At 43.2% G+C, this 19,152-nt stretch overlaps 1 protein-coding gene across 3 annotated transcripts in view; it reads left to right on the forward strand.

The window, feature by feature from the left end:
• Positions 1 to 18,471, forward strand: part of LOC112256694 (G patch domain-containing protein 2-like) — a 37,740-nt gene extending 19,269 nt beyond the window's left edge. For 2 of the 3 annotated variants that reach the window (XM_024430120.2, XM_024430119.2), the window contains exons 8-9: positions 9,218 to 9,306; positions 14,795 to 18,471. In XM_024430120.2, coding sequence (XP_024285888.1) covers positions 9,218 to 9,306; positions 14,795 to 14,964 — 259 coding nt within the window. In that variant the 3' untranslated portion in view covers positions 14,965 to 18,471. Of the gene's footprint in view, positions 1 to 9,217; positions 9,307 to 10,295; positions 13,477 to 14,794 lie in introns of those variants that run through there. The other variant, XM_024430121.2, reaches the window with a different exon arrangement.
• Positions 18,472 to 19,152: the final 681 nt, after the last annotated feature.

The raw sequence follows: 19,152 nt of genomic DNA on the forward strand, positions 1-19,152 counted from the left end.
TGGCCTCCACGTGCCTGTATGACCTCCCTACAACGCCTGGGCATGCTCCTGATGAGGTGGCGGATGGTCTTCTGAGGGATCTCCTCCCAGACCTGGACTAAAGCATCCGCCAACTCCTGGACAGTCTGTGGTGCAACGTGGCGTTGGTGGATGGAGCGAGACATGATGTCCCAGATGTGCTCAATTGGATTCCGGTCTGGGGAACGGGCGGGCCAGTCCATAGCATCAATGCCTTCCTCTTGCAGGAACTGCTGACACACTCCAGCCACATAAGGTCTAGCATTGTCTTGCATTAGGAGGAACCCAGGGCCAACCGCACTAGCATATGGTCTCACAAGGGGTTTGAGGATCTCATCTCGGTACCTAATGGCAGTCAGGCTACCTCTGGCGAGCACATGGAGGGCTGTGCGGCCCCCCAAAGAAATGCCACCCCACACCATGACTGACCCACCGCCAAACCGGTCATGCTGGAGGATGTTGCAGGCAGCAGAACGTTCTCCACAGCGTCTACAGACTCTGTCACGTCTGTCACATGCTCAGTATGAACCTGCTTTCATCTGTGAAGAGCACAGGGCGCCAGTGGCGAATTTGCCAATCTTGGTGTTCTCTGGCAAATGCCAAACGTCCTGCACGGTGTTGGGCTGTAAGCACAACCCCCACCTGTGGACGTCGGGCCCTCATACCACCCTCATGGAGTCTGTTTCTGACCGTTTGAGCAGACACATGCACATTTGTGGCCTGCTGGAGGTCATTTTGCAGGACTCTGGCAGTGCTCCTCCTGCTCCTCCTTGCACAAAGGCGGAGGTAGCGGTCCTGCTGCTGGGTTGTTGCCCTCCTACGGCCTCCTCCACGTCTCCTGATGTACTCGCCTGTCTCCTGGTAGCGCCTCCATGCTCTGAACACTACGCTGACAGACACAGCAAACCTTCTTGCCACAGCTCGCATTGATGAGCTGCACTACCTGAGCCACTTGTGTGGGTTGTAGACTCCGTCTCATGCAACCACTAGAGTGAAAGCACCGCCAGCATTCAAAAGTGACCAAAACAATAGCCAGGAAGCATAGGAACTGAGAAGTGGTCTGTGGTCACCACCTTTAGAACCACTCCTTTATTGGGGGTGTCTTGCTAATTGCCTATAATTTCCACCCATTGTCTCTTCCATTTGCACAACAGCATGTGAAATGTATTGTCAATCAGTGTTGCTTCCTAAGTGGACAGTTTGATTTCACAGAAGTGTGATTGACTTGGAGTTACATTGTGTTGTTTAAGTGTCCCCTTTATTTTTTTAGCAGTGTAAATGATCACACACATTACAATATAACAAACAATGAGCTCTGGTTCCTCAAGAAAAGTCCCGCACCTCGGGCCTAAAAGAGCCCGGTAAAGGAGTTCAGTGAACTCAAGTGACTTTAGTCACGCAATGTTTGCCCGTTCATAAAAGTGTAGCGTAAACCCAGTCTCAATCATACAATCAAAATATCAAACTCTTTTGCCACACAACCATAAACAGTATCAAATCTCAGTAGTCTTCAACTACAACTGACCACAAATTAACACGGTATAAATCACACTCAAACAAATACCGTATGCAAAAAATGTTGTCAGACAACCCAATCCGCCAACAGATCTCCAGCGTAGAAAGGTCACGACAAAACTGCGGAGACCAAATGAGATGTGTAGTCCAAAGGAAGAAATGAGTGGATCCGATCCTGGTTAAACTTGAGACAAAGCTACAAAGCACACTTTTAAATACAACAAAACAAATGGAGTAAAGAAGCTTCGGAACTGAGGGTTGAACACAGCCTCATTCACACCACCATCATTAACCCACTTTTGCGCAGCTGATGCTGGCTATTTAATTGGGAATTAAAGGGGAAGTGTCCTATTGGAAGGAGAAGCAGAGATGGTTCAGTCAAATTCAGGGCCGTCACAATGTGTGGGGTACAGAGATGAGGTAGTTATTCAAAAATCATGGTAACCACTATTATTGAACTCAGAATGAGTCCATGCATCTTATTATGTGATTTGTTAAGCATATACTCCTGAACTTATTTAGGTTGTGCCATAACAAAGTGTTTGAATGCTTATTGACTGAAAACATTTAAGCTTTAAAATGTTGTAAATATATTTTTTTTTATATCGTCAAACATCATTCCACTTTGACATTATGGGCCATTGTGTGTAGATCATTGACACAAAATCTTACTCTCACACTTACTGGTGTATAGTCCCCGTGATATGCAACTGTTCAGGGAAGCCCGGAACCAATACACGCAGTCAGTCAGGAAAGCTAAGGCCAGCTTCTTCAGGCAGAAGTTTGCATCCTGTAGCTCCAACTCCAAAAAGTTCTGGGACACTGTGAAGTCCATGGAGAACAAGAGCACCTCCTCCCAGCTGCCCACTGCTCTGAGGCTAGGTAACACGGTCACCACCGATAAATCCATGATTATCGAAAACTTCAATAAGCATTTCTCAACGGCTGGCCATGCCTTCCGCCTGGCTACTCCAACCTCGGCCAACAGCTCCTCCCCCGGCAGCTCCTCGCCCAAGCCTCTCCAAGTTCTCCTTTACCCAAATCCAGATAGCAGATGTTCTGAAAGAGCTGCAAAACCTGGACCCGTACAAATCAGCTGGGCTTGACAATCTGGACCCCCTATTTCTGAAACTATCCGCCGCCATTGTCGCAACCCCTATTACCAGCCTGTTCAACCTCTCTTTCATATCGTCTGAGATCCCCATGGATTGGAAAGCTGCCGCAGTCATCCCCCTCTTCAAAGGGGGAGACACCCTGGACCCAAACTGTTACAGACCTATATCCATCCTGCCCTGCCTATCTAAGGTCTTCGAAAGCCAAGTCAACAAACAGGTCACTGACCATCTCGAATCCCACCGTACCTAATCCGAGCCGGTCCGGGTATTCAGCCACACTCAAGGTACTAAAGATATCATAACCGCCATCGATAAAAGACAGTACTGTGCAGCCGTCTTCATCGACCTTGCCAAGGCTTTGACTCTGTCAATCACCATATTCTCATCGGCAGACTCAGTAGCCTCGGTTTTTCAGATGACTGCCTTGCCTGGTTCACCAATTACTTTGCAGACAGAGTTCAGTGTGTCAAATCGGAGGGCATGCTGTCCGGTCCTCTGGCAGTCTCTATGGGGGTGCCACAGGGTTCAATTCTCGGGCCGCCTCTTTTCTCTGTGTATATCAATGATGTTGCTCTTGCTGCGGGCGATTCCCTGATCCACCTCTACGCAGACGACACCATTCTATATACTTTCAGCCCGTCATTGGACACTGTGCTATCTAACCTCCAAACAAGCTTCAATGCCATACAACACTCCTTCCGTGGCCTCCAACTGCTCTTAAACGCTAGTAAAACCAAATGCATGCTTTTCAACCGATCGCTGCCTGCACCCGCATGCCCGACTAGCATCACCACCCTGGATGGTTCCGACCTTGAATATGTGGACATCTATAAGTACCTAGGTGTCTGGCTAGACTGCAAACTCTCCTTCCAGACTCATATCAAACATCTCCAATCAAAAATCAAATCAAGAGTCGGCTTTCTATTCCGCAACAAAGCCTCCTTCACTCACGCCGCCAAGCTTACCCTAGTAAAACTGACTATCCTACCAATCCTCGACTTCGGCGATGTCATCTACAAAATGGCTTCCAACACTCTACTCAGCAAACTGGATGCAGTATATCACAGTGCCATCCGTTTTGTCACTAAAGCACCTTATACCACCCACCACTGCGACTTGTATGCTCTAGTCGGCTGGCCCTCGCTACATATTCGTCGCCAGACCCACTGGCTCCAGGTCATCTACAAGTCCATGCTAGGTAAAGCTCCGCCTTATCTCAGTTCACTGGTCACGATCGCAACACCCATCCGTAGCACGCGCTTCAGCAGGTGTATCTCACTGATCATCCCTAAAGCCAACACCTCATTTGGCCGCCTTTCGTTCCAGTACTCTGCTGCCTGTGACTGGAACGAATTGCAAAATCGCTGAAGTTGGAGACTTTTATCTCCCTCACCAACTTCAAACATCAGCTATCTGAGCAGCTAACCGATCGCTGCAGCTGTACATAGTCTATTGGTAAATAGCCCACCCATTTTCACCTACCTCATCCCCATACTGTCTTTATTTATTTACTTTTCTGCTCTTTTGCACACCAATATCTCTACCTGTACATGACCATCTGATCATTTATCACTCCAGTGTTAATCTGCAAAATTGTAACTATTCGTCTACCTCCTCATGCCTTTTGCACACATTGTATATAGACTCCCCCTTTGTTTTCTACTGTGTTATTGACTTGTTAATTGTTTATTCCATGTGTAACTCTGTGTTGTCTGCTCACACTGCTATGCTTTATCTTGGCCAGGTCGCAGTTGTAAATGAGAACTTGTTCTCAACTAGCCTACCTGGTTAAATAAAGGTGAAATAAAAATAAAAATATGTGCTAACGCACGCACTCAATCCTGCATTTACTTACATTCATTTCATCAATATTCTTATATAGGGCATCAGCATGGTACTGACAGGGTTGGGATAATAGTGCTGTGTCTCTAACACAGAGCATCAATACTCAGATTCAGAAACTGTATTAAATAACACCTTGCTCACCGCAAAGTTTACACTTCACATAATTGGCTTCACTATATTTTCATTTATTTTGAGGAACTTATTCAAATGATTGATTCTTATCACTGAGCTCTCATGTATCTATGCCTTTTATTTACTTCAAAATACCCTTGAAAGAAAAGTGTTTTGGTCTGTAAGGGAAGTATAAACATTCATCTTGTATCTTGCAGAGGTTGAAATAATACTGCGTTAATAAAAACCTGTCATCTCCTGTTTTGGTAGAGTTGATGGCAACCATCAGGGATTTGATAGGAAGTGCTTTAGGCTGTATAGGACTCCATGTTATTTGTCCTAGTATGGCCGTGTGAATGGGCACAGTGAACAGTAGGATTTGGCTCTAAAGTTCTGGGATGGTGGCCATGTTAAAATGCATAACTGCCTCCCACCTGAGCCGGCCGCACTTCGGTTATATCTATTGACTTTTTTTCTTCTTTTCTAAATGACATTTGTGGCGCAAGATAAATCATAGTCTTACGGCACTCCTCTCCCAGTTTTCATTTTAATTGTGAGATCTCGGTGTCAGCAGTAAGTATATTGGTGTGAGTGGCCTATTGATTATTGATTTGGGGCTATTGATCGGCTTCCCAGGAGACTTTAATCCTTTCTGATTCATTTGAATACCTCTATTCATCTTGAGATCCTGTTCACACCTGAAGTACTGTGTACCCTAATGAAAATATGTGGCCATTTTGTTACCGCTGCCCCTCCTTCTTTTGAGGTGTTCTTTTTAATTGATATATCTGCTTTTGGTTGTGGGCACCTGAATTACAATTGACCCTGTGTCACTTTTGTTTTATTCTTTACCTAAGGGACCACGCTGCTTTTAAGAGTGTCTTTTTCGTTGTATGACCCATGTGACATGTAAAATGTATCGCTCAGACATTTTCTTGAATGTCCTCGATGTGTCTTTGCGAGAATTTAGTTCTTGTTCGTCTTCTTTATTGGGTATTGGGTTATTTTTCCATGGCTCAATACAGCTCTGCTATTCTTAGTTGGTGATCCCTAATTCAATGACTTTCCCTTCTTTCTGTGGGACTCTTCTAGTTTACCGTTACATTACATTGAAATGTTAAACGTTCCCATTTTGTAATGTTGCCATATACAGTGGGGCAAAAAAGTATTTAATCAGCCACCAATTGTGCAAGTTCTCCCACTTCAAAAGATGAGAGGCCTGTAATTTTCATCATAGGTACACTTCAACTATGACAGACAAAATGAGAAGAAAAAAATCACATTGTAGGATCTTTTATGAATTTATTTGCAAATTATGGTGGAAAATAAGTATTTGGTCACCTACAAACAAGCACGATTTCTGGCTCTCACAGACCTGTAACTTCTTCTTTAAGAGGCTCCTCTGTCCTCCACTCGTTACCTGTATTAATGGCACCTGTTTGAACTTGTTATCAGTATAAAAGACACCTGTCCACAACCTCAAGCAGTCACACTCCAAACTCCACTATGGCCAAGACCAAAGAGCTGTCAAAGGACACCAGAAACAAAATTGTAGACCTGCACCAGGCTGGGAAGACTGAATCTGCAATAGGTAAGCAGCTCGGTTTGAAGAAATCAACTGTGGGAGCAATTATTAGGAAATGGAAGACATACATGACCACTGATAATCTCCCTCGATCTGGGGCTCCATGTAAGATCTCACCCCGTGGGGTCAAAATGATCACAAGAATGGTGAGCAAAAATACCAGAACCACACGGGGGGACCTAGTGAATGACCTGCAGAGCTGGGACCAAAGTAACAAAGCCTACCATCAGTAACACACTACGCCGCCAGGGACTCAAATCCTGCAGTGCCAGACGTGTCCCCCTGCTTAAGCCAGTACATGTCCAGGCCCGTCTGAAGTTTGCTAGAGAGCATTTGGATGATCCAGAAGAAGATTGGGAGAATGTCATATGGTCAGATGAAACCAAAATATAACTTTTTGGTAAAAATTCAACTCGTCTTGTTTGGAGAACAAAGAATGCTGAGTTGCATCCAAAGAACACCATACCTACTGTGAAGCATGGGGGTGGAAACATGCTTTTGGGGCTGTTTTTCTGCAAAAGGACCAGGACGACTGATCCGTGTAAAGGAAAGAATAAATGGGGCCATGTATCGTGAGATTTTGAGTGAAAACCTCCTTCCATCAGCAAGGGCATTGAAGATGAAACGTGGCTGGGTCTTTCAGCATGACAATGATCCCAAACACACCGCCCGGGCAACGAAGGAGTGGCTTCGTAAGAAGCATTTCAAGGTCCTGGAGTGGCCTAGCCAGTCTCCAGATCTCAATCCCATAGAAAATCTTTGGAGGGAGTTGAAAGTCCGTGTTGCCCAGCAACAGCCCCAAAACATCACTGCTCTAGAGGAGATCTGCATGGAGGAATGTGCCAAAATACTGGCAACAGTGTGTGAAAACCTTGTGAAGACTTACAGAAAACGTTTGACCTCTGTCATTGCCAACAAAGGGTCTATAACAAAGTATTGAGAGAAACTTTTGTTATTGACCAAATACTTATTTTCCACCATAATTTGCAAATTAATTCATTAAAAATCCTACAATGTGATTTTCTGGATTTTTTTTCTCATTTTGTCTGTCATAGTTGAAGTGTACCTATGATGCAAATTACAGGCCTCTCTCATCTTTTTAAGTGGGAGAACTTGCACAATTTGTGGCTGATTAAATAGTTTTTTGCCCCACTGTATATCTTGCAGGAAGATCACTCGCATGTATTGTGTGTTTTATCTGTCAAACTGCTTCTCTTAAACACATCTTAAACCCACTCTATTGCAAACCAATTTCCAAATAGCTTTTTATTACACCTTTGAGTAAAATTGTAGCTGTGTTATCCCGCAGTGAGCTACTCAAACAGCTACAAATGATGCATAACAAGCCTGTTACCAGAGGCCTTTTGGTTCCATTTTTTAAATGAGTTGTCCCGTTTAGCCTTCCCTAATGAGCCAGCTAATGGTATTCTAATGTTTTATTAGCATGTGACTGAGTGTCTCTGTAGGCTCCATGTGGCCCCTGAGTGGTCCCTGCTCCTCAGCCTGTAGTCTGGGGGAGGGGTCAGACAGCCTTTCCACCACAGGATCTCTCCCGCTAGGCTGCAGCCTGGGCCCCAGAGCACCTGCCCGATCAGGACTCTGTGTAATGAGGGGAGCGATGGAACGATGGACTTCTATGCATAAAGACCAAATGCATCAGGGTATTACTTTTAATACCGCGGGCGTGCCTCGTGAAATAATGCGACGTTTAAGCATGGATCGATTTTGGAATTAAAAAGTTAGTTTGCAAAGATTTACTGTGGGGAGTTCAATGTCTGAGCTCTTTATCAGGGGCACAAATGGCTGGTTATGTGCTGTCCGACAGAGGGATTGTACGATTGAGGGATCGATAGGCGCGTGATTTACTAACTGGAGTACAGGTAATCAATAAGTATAAAAGTAAATGAAATATGCATTACTGGGATTTTATTAGAGTGGGGTAGCAGGGAGGGAATAACAGTCAAGCCATTTATTTTTATACCTATTGATTATACAACATAGACTTGGCTCAAAGCGTTCCACACACATCTTTCTGCACCCTCTCCTGCAGTGCCGTCATGTGATTAATGGGTGTTGAGGTCATGGATGGAACATGCAGGCTGTTAAAAGGCAGCCATGACAGGACCCTATCCTATCTCAGCACATGTTTGACCAGGGAGGTTTATGTAGCTGACTGCTCAGGAGGAGACACCACGGTTAACAGGGGTCTGCTGTATTAATGTCTTCCTTTGTTGTTTTGCACTGCAGAGATTTCTTCTTTTTACAGATGCGTCTTTACAGGTGCTTTCAACCAATAAACACTGTTGTCAAAGTGGATATAGTGTTGTGAAACATGTGAGATAATACACCATTTCGTGGGCGATATCATGCACTGGCACTATATGAGCGCAGGCACACACACACACACACACACACACTGAGTCAACTCATCACATCGCCGGCTCTTGGTAACGTCAGTCCCTCCCCCTCAGCCATGGCGGGGACCTTGACCTTAACTTTACATCCCAGTAATCAGGGCTAGGAGGGGCTGTGGTGGGCCCTCCCTGTTTGGAGGCTACTGACATATGACACAGGAGGTCCACAGCAGGGGTACTTTGTTTAACTGGACCCGGCAGCGACAGACGCACAACCCCTACACCTCCTTCTTCCTCCGCTGATATTTTTTGTTAACGTTTCAACAAAACTCTGAACAAAATGGAACAAAATTCTGGTGATTCCCTCCTGTAAAGAAAAACAGTTTGTAGTATTTTTAACACCTTTTGGGTCCAGGGTTGGATATTCCCTTGCAGCAGTGTTCTAGAAACTTCTAACTGCTCATGGAAAAGCCATAGTAGAAAGGTTCAACACTCGTATTTTTCTTTTAGACTCAAACAGAAAAGATAAATGAATAATGATTTGAAACAACCAAAGTATTTTTATTTTATTTTGTCCTCACATTTCAGTATACAGATCCATAGAAATTGGAAAAGGATGGTCTTTGAATAATTTTGTCTGAGATTAATGTTACAGCTCTGTGTCTCTGACCTAGGCAGACTAACGTCCATCTGGGACTGCTGTGCACAGGGGACATCAAGAGGAGGAGGAAGACCACTGCTGTCTCTGTCACCACAACATCAGGTACCTGTCGCCATGACTACTGCACCTTTGACCTGTTTAACATTCACCTAACCTCTCATCGGGGCGCTTACTTTATTATACATCCTGCTGACAATACAGTAACTAATCCCCAAGACCACTTTCAGGTTAAGAGTTTTTTTTTCTTTTTTAAACAGCAGACCAAAACATTGTGCTACTTGTACTACCCAACAAAAATGTACAATGCTTATCACATTTATATTCAAATAAATGGTTTAGAATATATATATATTTTTTACTTTTAGTTTAGATGATCCTTTATAACCACCAATATAGGATGCATGTGAATCACATCTATTAATATAGGAAAATAGGAAACATGTGAATCACATCTATTAATATAGGAAAATAGGAAACATGTGAATCACATCTATTAATATAGGAAAATAGGAAACATGTGAATCACATCTATTAATATAGGAAAATAGGAAACATGTGAATCACATCTATTAATATAGGAAAATAGGAAACATGTGAATCACATCTATTAATATAGGAAAATAGGAAACATGTGAATCACATCTATTAATATAGGAAAATAGGAAACATGTGAATCACATCTATTAATATAGGAAAATAGGAAACATGTGAATCACATCTATTAATATAGGAAAATAGGAAACATGTGAATCACATCTATTAATATAGGAAAATAGGAAACATGTGAATCACATCTATTAATATAGGAAAATAGGAAACATGTGAATCACATCTATTAATATAGGAAAATAGGAAACGTGAATCACATCTATTAATATAGGAAAATAGGAAACATGTGAATCACATCTATTAATATAGGAAAATAGGAAACATGTGAATCACATCTATTAATATAGGAATATAGGATACTTGTGAATTCTTGAGGTTCTTACAGATAGTGTCTCCAGTATTTGTGAGACAGCAACATATTTACTGTTTATTAGCTGAGCGAAGAGTTCAGTCTTGACTAGTGTGTGCTGTTTTGTTGGCAGAACAGGGCTCTGTGGGCCTCCTGTCTGTCCTCCCATGTGGAAGTGGTCTGACTGAGTCTGAGGGAAGTGTGATGGGAAGCAGACCGTATTGGAGGCGGCACCCTGCAGCAGCCCCCTCGTCCGTTTGGGCTCGTAGAGCTGCCTTTTTTCATTAGACTGATGGCTCCGGGCCTGGCGTCTTTACCGGATTGAAAGTTGAATTGGTTTGTCCACCTCTTCTCCAAAGTCCCCTCTTCCTGCTCTGCTCCTGCAGCCGCTGTTTGTCATTTAAATAACAAATGCCGGTGGTTTCCTGATTTAGTGAGGGGCGCTGGCCTTTGATGTATATTGATATTGCCGCACAGTGCACTGTACCGGGATCCATCATTCATTTGGATAAAAGAGGTGGAATTTAAAACCAGCCAATGCTTTACTGGGATACAGATTGCATCCATTTATTGCACTGAGTGATGGAACGGCCAGCGACTCTGTCCTTCACCTCTCCAGCGCTCAGCCACTTCCCATAAAACTAAAAAAAGATTCAAAAAGATTCACCCCTGGCCCTTAAATACCCCTCATATTCTCCATGTTATTCACCATGTAGAGGCAGGCATGGGGATCCCTCAACATCCCCCCCCAGGAGAGATATGCAGTTAACATCACATCCAGCTGCTGGAACTGAAACATGGGGTTTATGTTCAACAGAAGAAAATATTGTAAACATAAAAGCCAAATAAAATCACCAAAGGATACATTTCCCACTCAATATAAAGAAGTAGACTTGGTGAAAACAGGCAACTCGATCCGGAATGAAAAACGTTCTCAATAAATAAGAACTATTATTAAGAGGCAGATTTTTTAAAACTCTTAATAGGCCTAATGAAGGTTATTACCACATTCACAATCTTTTTGAAGTTTAATGCTTAAGTTTACAGTATTTCCCCATGTCCCTGTACCAAGTTGTTTTTCCTGGTTCTGGAGTCTGATGCCCCCGTACCAGAGTGATTTATCATGCAGGGAATGGTCATCCAATGGCAGTTTCTGCGGCTCCTACTGCTCTGTATAAATCTTTACTTTGGCGCCCTGCTACAGTATTCCACGCCTCTACTTTGTCATATCACAGAAGCCAGGAGATACACATCGGCTCCTAAATGCATTTGCAGTTTATTTGTAGAAATAGTAATAGGTATTCTCATTATAGCTGGAATGAACTATTCTTCATACACATTTATTTTCTTTCATAGTTTATCATTCAAATGCGTTTTCTTCCTTGAATTTGCAAGAATTCCTTTAGACATTTGTGTAGTTTTTTTGGTCTTTTTTCCCCCAGTGTAGAAGACTTTGGGAAGTGAGTTTCTTGTATTGTGGTTGATTTTAAACTCTGTAATAAGTAGTGAACATGGCCTGTAGCTGGAAGTGTCTCCCAGGGTTCCTGAGGGTATTGCTGAGATGGTACCTAGCTGTTGCTGTGTCCTCCATCTTTACACACTTAGCACTTACCAGCTCAAGTGTTGAAGCTGGCTGTGAAACAACTTATCAACCCAGGTATCTGTTTGTATAGGACGACCACTCTACTTGTCAGGCTCAAATTGGCCATTAAATACACTTCTCACTACCATCAATCCAACAACAGAAGAAGACCACATCCCGCCAACAAAAACTGAACGGAAAATGCAAATACCTGGTTTCAATGTGTGACCGATGACATCACCACGAGTAATTTGCTTAGGATCCGTTCTACAGAATGTTAAAAAGTGTCATTTTTACATTATGTAGACACTGTCCCTTTAAGCTGCGTACTGTGTTCAGATCTCAACCTCAATTCTAGATTTAAGAAATCTGATCATTGCGGGGACATTTATTGACTTTTTACTACATACATTTTGAAAAAGAAAATTAAGAAAAGGTTTCAATGTACACTATTCCAAGAAATATACCTATGTTGGGCACGTTTCATTTGGTTAATCTACATTCAGAGTAAAAGAGAATTCATTGTATGCATTGGCAGGGATAAATCAGCAAGTATAAAGGTCCTGATGGATTTTAATACCCTCTGCTTGTTTCACATGCCGACTAATTAATTATTCAAATGTCCCCCTCCCCCACTGTAGTGCACAGTGCCCTTCATTTGAAATTAGGGACGAGGGCTGATAATAAGCACTAACTCACACACTCATACAGTGCACTTTTTTAAAGACGCTAGTACATGTGTCCTGACTGTGTACGTCACAGTTTGATTTGAAGTTGCATTGTTTTCTATCCATTTTACATTTGTGTAAATGATTGGTTTCCTCAAACCATTTATTACATAATTTGCTGGCAACCAACATTTGTGTACATCACCCTCCTTCAACCTTGGCAGCTGCTTGGCATGTAACTTAGCAACCTTACATTCTATCATGGGACCCAAGTGGATGCCCATGGTGGGTCCAACCCCCAACCTCCCTGTGTGGCGCCCACCTCCCTGCCTCTCCATCTCTGTGTGTCTCCTTGGTGGAGCCGGAGCAGGGCTGTTGTGTGACAGATCACCTGCGTCTGAGACCCTGCATGTTCCTGCCCGCCGGTCCGGCCTCCTCTCATTAATGCCCAGGTTGGTGCGACGGCCGTATGGCAGCACAAGACAAATAACGCCAGCACTCAGCCATCACTTCTGCTGACAGAAATGCAGCCCAGCGCACTATTTCGCCCTCTACCGCTCCACTCTGCTCCCCTCAGTTACCCTGTCGTGTCCTTCAAAAACCCACCTGCCCCTGCCACTAGCACCGCTCCACCAAAGTTTCAGGGTAGAGTCGCTGGTTGCTGTGTGGGGGTGAATACGCATGAGTCCTCACAGTTTGGTTAAAGGTGTTTTGGTGGGGGACTTGATTTTCCTGTTGCTTCACATGTATCACAGAAAATAAAATGTGATCATATGGATGATTGTTTTCTTCATTGAGCTGCCGTCCTTTACTGGTTCTTCTATGTTCAGTTCTGCATTACAGGACCACACTGCACTATTACAGAGTAGCTGGTTTGAACAGTCAGGTACTAGTAGTGTTTAAGTGTTCCAGCCCTCTTCTGAGGGATTTGATTTGAATGTCCTCCTGTGGTCCAGTGAAATGGATGGAGCCTGGAGTGTATGGGAGAAACGCACAAAGGCTAATGATTAAAGGCCCATTCAGTGCTGTTCATTTAACTGTGAGAATCAGCAGACCCATTACTGTCAATGTGTAATTAGCTGATTAATAAACAGGGGAGGGGAGGGGAGGGAATGGCTCCAGGAAGTGCTGTAATGATTGTTTCTGAACAGCCTCACATGAGAGGTTGTTAAGATGCCAAGATGGTTCCATTCACTCCACCCATTATTGCACAAAACAAATGCATGTAATTCTCACATAGACTCAAAATCTTTGCTTTGTATAATTTTTATTGACCACCACAGTATCTCATATTAGATGTTGTTATCTAGGTAACATATTTCACAGTGTATGTTTCAGGGGGACTGAGACATTTATTCATGGAAAGTCACTGATTTGTTTTTATTAATGAAATAAACAATACTGAAAAAACGTTATTGATGAAATATCACTACTGATAAAAGTTACAATTAAATACTATTGTATTCCGCATGATCAATCTTTCAGCGGTGGATACACTGTCGTCTGTTCCCAAGGCATTATCAAGTAAGAAAGAAAAAAAACAACGGAATTTGTATTCATAACTTTGACCGTGTTTAACCTGAGATGTCCAAGTGTTTGGGCTCAACCACAGCAACAGTTAGTCATCATTCCCTCCAGAAATATTAATCAATTATCTAGCCCGCCGGATGAGTTTGGGGAAGAAGTCATCTGGAAAGAGGCACAAGCAGATATAATGGGAAAGAGCAAAAGCACATGCCAGTGAATGCTGTAATGCCTAATCCTTTGAGACAACCCAGAGCCACAATGTCACTTCTAGTTCCTGTGTCCTCTGCTCCTACTCTACCTCACAAAAAGTCTGTGTGACTGCCACTAACTTCTGGAGAGACCACCACAGATTGATTTATTAACGTAAAGTAGGAAAGGAGAACAGATATTAGAAAGTGCAATTGTTTTAGAGTTCTTTTTTACTACAGTGTAAATTGGCTCGAGAAGTGTTTCAGATATTTCCCCTCCCTCCAACTCTTTGAGCGTATTGAGACAGAATGGCTAAATAAGTGAGGAGGATGAAGATGGTGAGAATGAAGTTGTTTTGAGTCAAGATTTTCAGTAAAATGGTACTACACAACCGCCACACAATGTCTCACTGAAGTATATCATGTTCAAAGGGAGAGTTTTAACCATAGGAGAATCAGATTGCCCTTCTAAAAACCGTGGCCACTAGGCATATGAGGCCAAATAGGATTGAGATCGCTTGAACAATACATAATTAACTATTAGGCCATATGATAACTGTAGATTTATAGTGATAATGCATTCATGTAGATAAAATGAAGAACCGTCTTTGAGTTCTAAAATCAAAAGACAAGTTAACATTTATTTGTGTGTCCTTCTACTCTGCAGCATGCATCCCCTTCCATAAAGATGACCTGGGAGAGGACACCTCCACCTCCTCCACCTCTCTGAGCATGGAGTCTGCAGGCCCTGGGCCCTCCACGTCTGACAAGCAGGACTTCATCAAGCCTGGGACTTTATTCAGACCTAGCCCCCAGAGGGAGCAGGAGCAGGACTGAGGGGGAGAGAGGGAGAGAGCGAGAGAGAGGGAGAGCACGCCATTGCTCTCTGAATCAGCATTGTGCTGCTGGATCAAGTCTTTCCATCTAGCATTTAAAGGATGAATAATGTTAATGCAATCAAGCCCAGTTAATCACTCCGTAGCCAGCCATTTCCTTGAAGAGCCTCCTCGTCTTGCTACTCCAGACTGCAGCACCAGCCAGGCACCGCCTCCTGTCTCTACAATACACAGTCTGCAGGCCACCTGCCCATTACTCAGGCCCAACAATTATGTCTTCTTTGAGTTGCCTGGCATTTGTCAGCAGGGACACTGAAATGATGGTCAGGGAGGGTTGAGTGGTTGGGGGTCTGCTCTGCTGAAAGCCTGGGAGAAGTGGGACCAACAGGTCTGCTCTGCAGCGTATGTAGCAGCTGACAGATAGGAGAACATCAGAATGTTCTGCTACCTCATGCTGGTACAAGGTTCAGAGAGGTGACCACCGAGAGAGAGCGGCACAAAGAACAGGTCTCCTATTAGCATGGATTGGAAAAGCTACACTGGCTACAACGTCTCTCATTAGCACAACAGAGAGGGGCTGTGGCTGCGCTCCTCGGAGGGGCCTCTTTGTTCTCTTCAGCTCACCTTCCTTATTCAAATTTCATAACACATTCAAGTTCAAGGCAAGTCGCACAATCCGTTTTCAAAACACCGTTTTTTTTTGTGGAAAGCGGTTGTTTTGTGACTGACTGGGCTAATGTTGAGAGTGTGTTGAAAGTCAGGTGGAGAGGGATGGGGGAGCAGGAGAGGAGGGTAAATAACAGTAATCTCCACCGTGTTTTAAGTGGCACACAAAGAGGAACCCTGGTGTCTCTAGCTAGCTGTGAGGCTGGGCTGTGACTGTCTGCCCTGACATTACCTGGCATTCCCTGGCTGCCCGCCCACAGCAGATAAATGGGCAGTGCCAGGGGCACAGAGAGATCAGTGTGGTAGCATCATGATAGCATACACTCACCATCCAGTACAGGGCTCAGGAGTCCCTGCATTAGAAGGCAGAGGGTTTACTCCTGGATGGCAGTGAGATCAGTGATAATGAATAACTGTAAGAGAATGAGAGGACAGCTTTCCCTACTGACTCCGCTCCCTCAGTGGTTTTATATCACACGGCCCAGTCACATGAGCCCAGTCACACTCACTCTAACCAACATTGTGCAAGCTCTTCAGAGATGAGACAAGGTAGTTAGTTATGTGGAACATTTTATTTTTATGCAAAGGAATCAAGTGATACATTGATTTATCAGTGGTATGATTTAGGAAACCGCTCTTTATGAACTATATTTGGCTAGATAACTATGTCACTAATGCAGTATGATTATAATCTTGGATCATTTTCATTGGTCATTGTGCACAGTAAATACATAGCTATTTTTCAAAGCTTTAGAAACAATATTTAAAAAATATTAGGTGCAGATAACACTTCTGTGGAATAGTCACAGTTTTATAAATTAGTGTGAGATATAGATCTGCAGTGATCCTTTTGAGAAGGTGCTTAGCTGACGTTTTAGAAATGCTGTGTGTGTATACTCATCTAAATGGATGCCTCTCCCAAGACATCCTGCTACAGGAATCTGTCAGTCTGCAGACAGACAGAAATAACCTCCACCCTCAGACCGCCAGCGCCATCCTGAAGAGAACACATCAGTGGGTACCTGAACACAAGAGAGGCTACTCAGCTTCTCAAGGAACCATAGCACTGTTGGATAAGAATATTACATGTCATACAAAAATATGCTAATGTTAAAGGATATTGTGAGTCAGAGCTTTTGCTAGATCAGCTCTGTTTTAACAAGTGCTTGGTCTTTCCTGGAGAGGTCCCTTTCCCTAATGCCTTATCCGTCACTCTGTGTTTTGGTGCCAAAGAAATTGACAGATAGGAAGGAATGTTCAGATCAAGTTTCGTCAATTGCAGGGGGAATGCCTTACCTGGCTTCCTCCATAGTAATTCGTGTTCACCATGATGTGATGTCTCAGCCAGCCCCCCTCCAAAATGAATTTCCAATGGCCATGCAGACAGGAAGTGGGGAGAGAGAGCGTTACGTGCACCCAGTCAATTGCCCTGTTACAGTTAAGGAATCCAGCGGGCTGGTACCACTCATATTTCATCCTGGGTAAAGATTACCTGTCAGGCCCACGGGAGATGTATTGATCTGTTTTCCTTTTTCCGGCAGCAATCACCTGACAAAGGCACCTAGGAGGCGAGTGAATGAGTGATGCCCAGTCCGTCTCCTCCAGTGGGAGGCTTCCAGGCCGTGTCCACTGAACAGGGGATGGGACGGGATGGGGGGATGAGGAGACATAATGTAGTCAGAAACTCTGCATGAACCTACTCTCTGAACAAGCAGGGAAGGCTCATTCCTCCATCCCTGTAGGTCAGAGGTCATTTGTGAACACGCGGTTTGGGCCGCTTTTTTATTTTAATATTTTTTTTGTTATGAATTGTATTTGTAGATGGTAGATGGCAGAAACACAGATACAGCATGTGTTGATTGCTAACACATCTGTGGTATCTGGTTACCGCAGTTCACAGTCCCTGCTGACAAATGTAGATGTTGTGGGTCACAATGGTTGGCTCTGGTGAAATAACCTCTGTCAATGACATCAGTGATCCAGTCAGTCAATAGGAAGTGTTCTATTGAGAGGTGATCTGTTAAAGATGAGAAAACAACTGTATATTTTGTTTCTGTATGTCTGGGCACTCTTATCCATAAGTTCCAAGCACTCTGTTCACAGGATCTCCTGAGTTAGTGATGATGGTACTGCACTATCAAGGGTCAATACTATTGTACATTATCCGTCCTGTATTTCTTGGCTGCTTGAATAGACTGATATTTTTTGCATGGATTGTCAGAATGTTGATATACTCTATGAAACCTTAAACATAAACATAGTGTTCATTACATTGCACTCATATTGTATGATATAAAATACGAAAGGTCCATCCATAGATGTAGATCCTGGTATATAGATATGCATTTATTATGGCATCTTCATGACTTCTAAGTGCTAGATATACCGTGATAGACAGAATGACAAAACTGTCTTGATTATATTTGTAGTTTTATTACAAGGATTTTAAACTATTGTCGTAGGCAGCTATCCCATATGACTAATAGCATCTTATCTTGTAAGCTGTTATGTTTATATTTGCGTAATTGCTTTGCAAATGATCTAAGGAGGATTATTTTTATTCTGTCCTTAGAAAGCCTGCACTGTGTGTTTGTCGTTCTGTTGATGTCAGAAATACATTACAGTATTTATGTAGTTGCTAGATAAACTTAATATAGTATACAGTATTTATGCCCAACTTTCCATACCATGATTTCATTTAATGTTAAATTAACATTAGGAAAGTTAAACAAATTAGTACATTATGAATCATTAATCATATACGCATGTGTATTTTTATCACTGTGTGTCTTCAATACTCAATGTCCATGCCTTTCAAATATATTTATCCCAAAGGCTGTAACTGTGTGTGTTCAATACTCAATGTCCATGCCTTTCAAATATATTTATCCCAAAGGCTGTAACTGTGTGTGTTCAATACATGCATTTTAGTGTTTGGGATCTGGGATGATGTCTCTGGGAATTCATTTTCACCTGAAGCAAAATGATTCACTTGGTTCTGAAAAACATATTTGGACACTTTTCTGTCCTTATTATTGATCTCTGACATGTTTGTCACAACAGGAAGGACTAACTATTTGTAAAACCCCCCCAGTCTGCCCATCGCTCTAGTCACTGTTAATTGAACAGTGGCTCCTAGATTGCTGTGACAGAGGAAAAACTCTGTAGGATTGCTGTGGAGCTTATCGATACTGTAGGTCCCCCGCTGTTAGTTAATCTTGTCTGGATGGTGAAGGAGTCGCAGCAGCCACTTTGCCATGTGTTGAGAGTCGAGCAATTCTCTCTGCTGCTCACCAGTGGTCCAGTGTTACAAATCACATCATCAGCTGTCTGAGCACCCACAGCCACCTCTTCTCCAGCAGATTCATGGCCAAATGGAGGAAAAATCAATGGTTTCCTCTCCTGCTCTGTCATGTTTAGGAGTTTGATGTTTTCCCTATTCTGCTTTCTCCTTCCAGCTCTCGGAGTGAAAGTAGTGTTTGAACACACTGACAGTGACTAAGTAGATTCTCTCCGTTCTCCC

The sequence above is a fragment of the Oncorhynchus tshawytscha genome, linkage group LG08, assembly GCF_018296145.1.
Source record: "Oncorhynchus tshawytscha isolate Ot180627B linkage group LG08, Otsh_v2.0, whole genome shotgun sequence".
Lineage (NCBI taxonomy): Eukaryota > Metazoa > Chordata > Actinopteri > Salmoniformes > Salmonidae > Oncorhynchus > Oncorhynchus tshawytscha.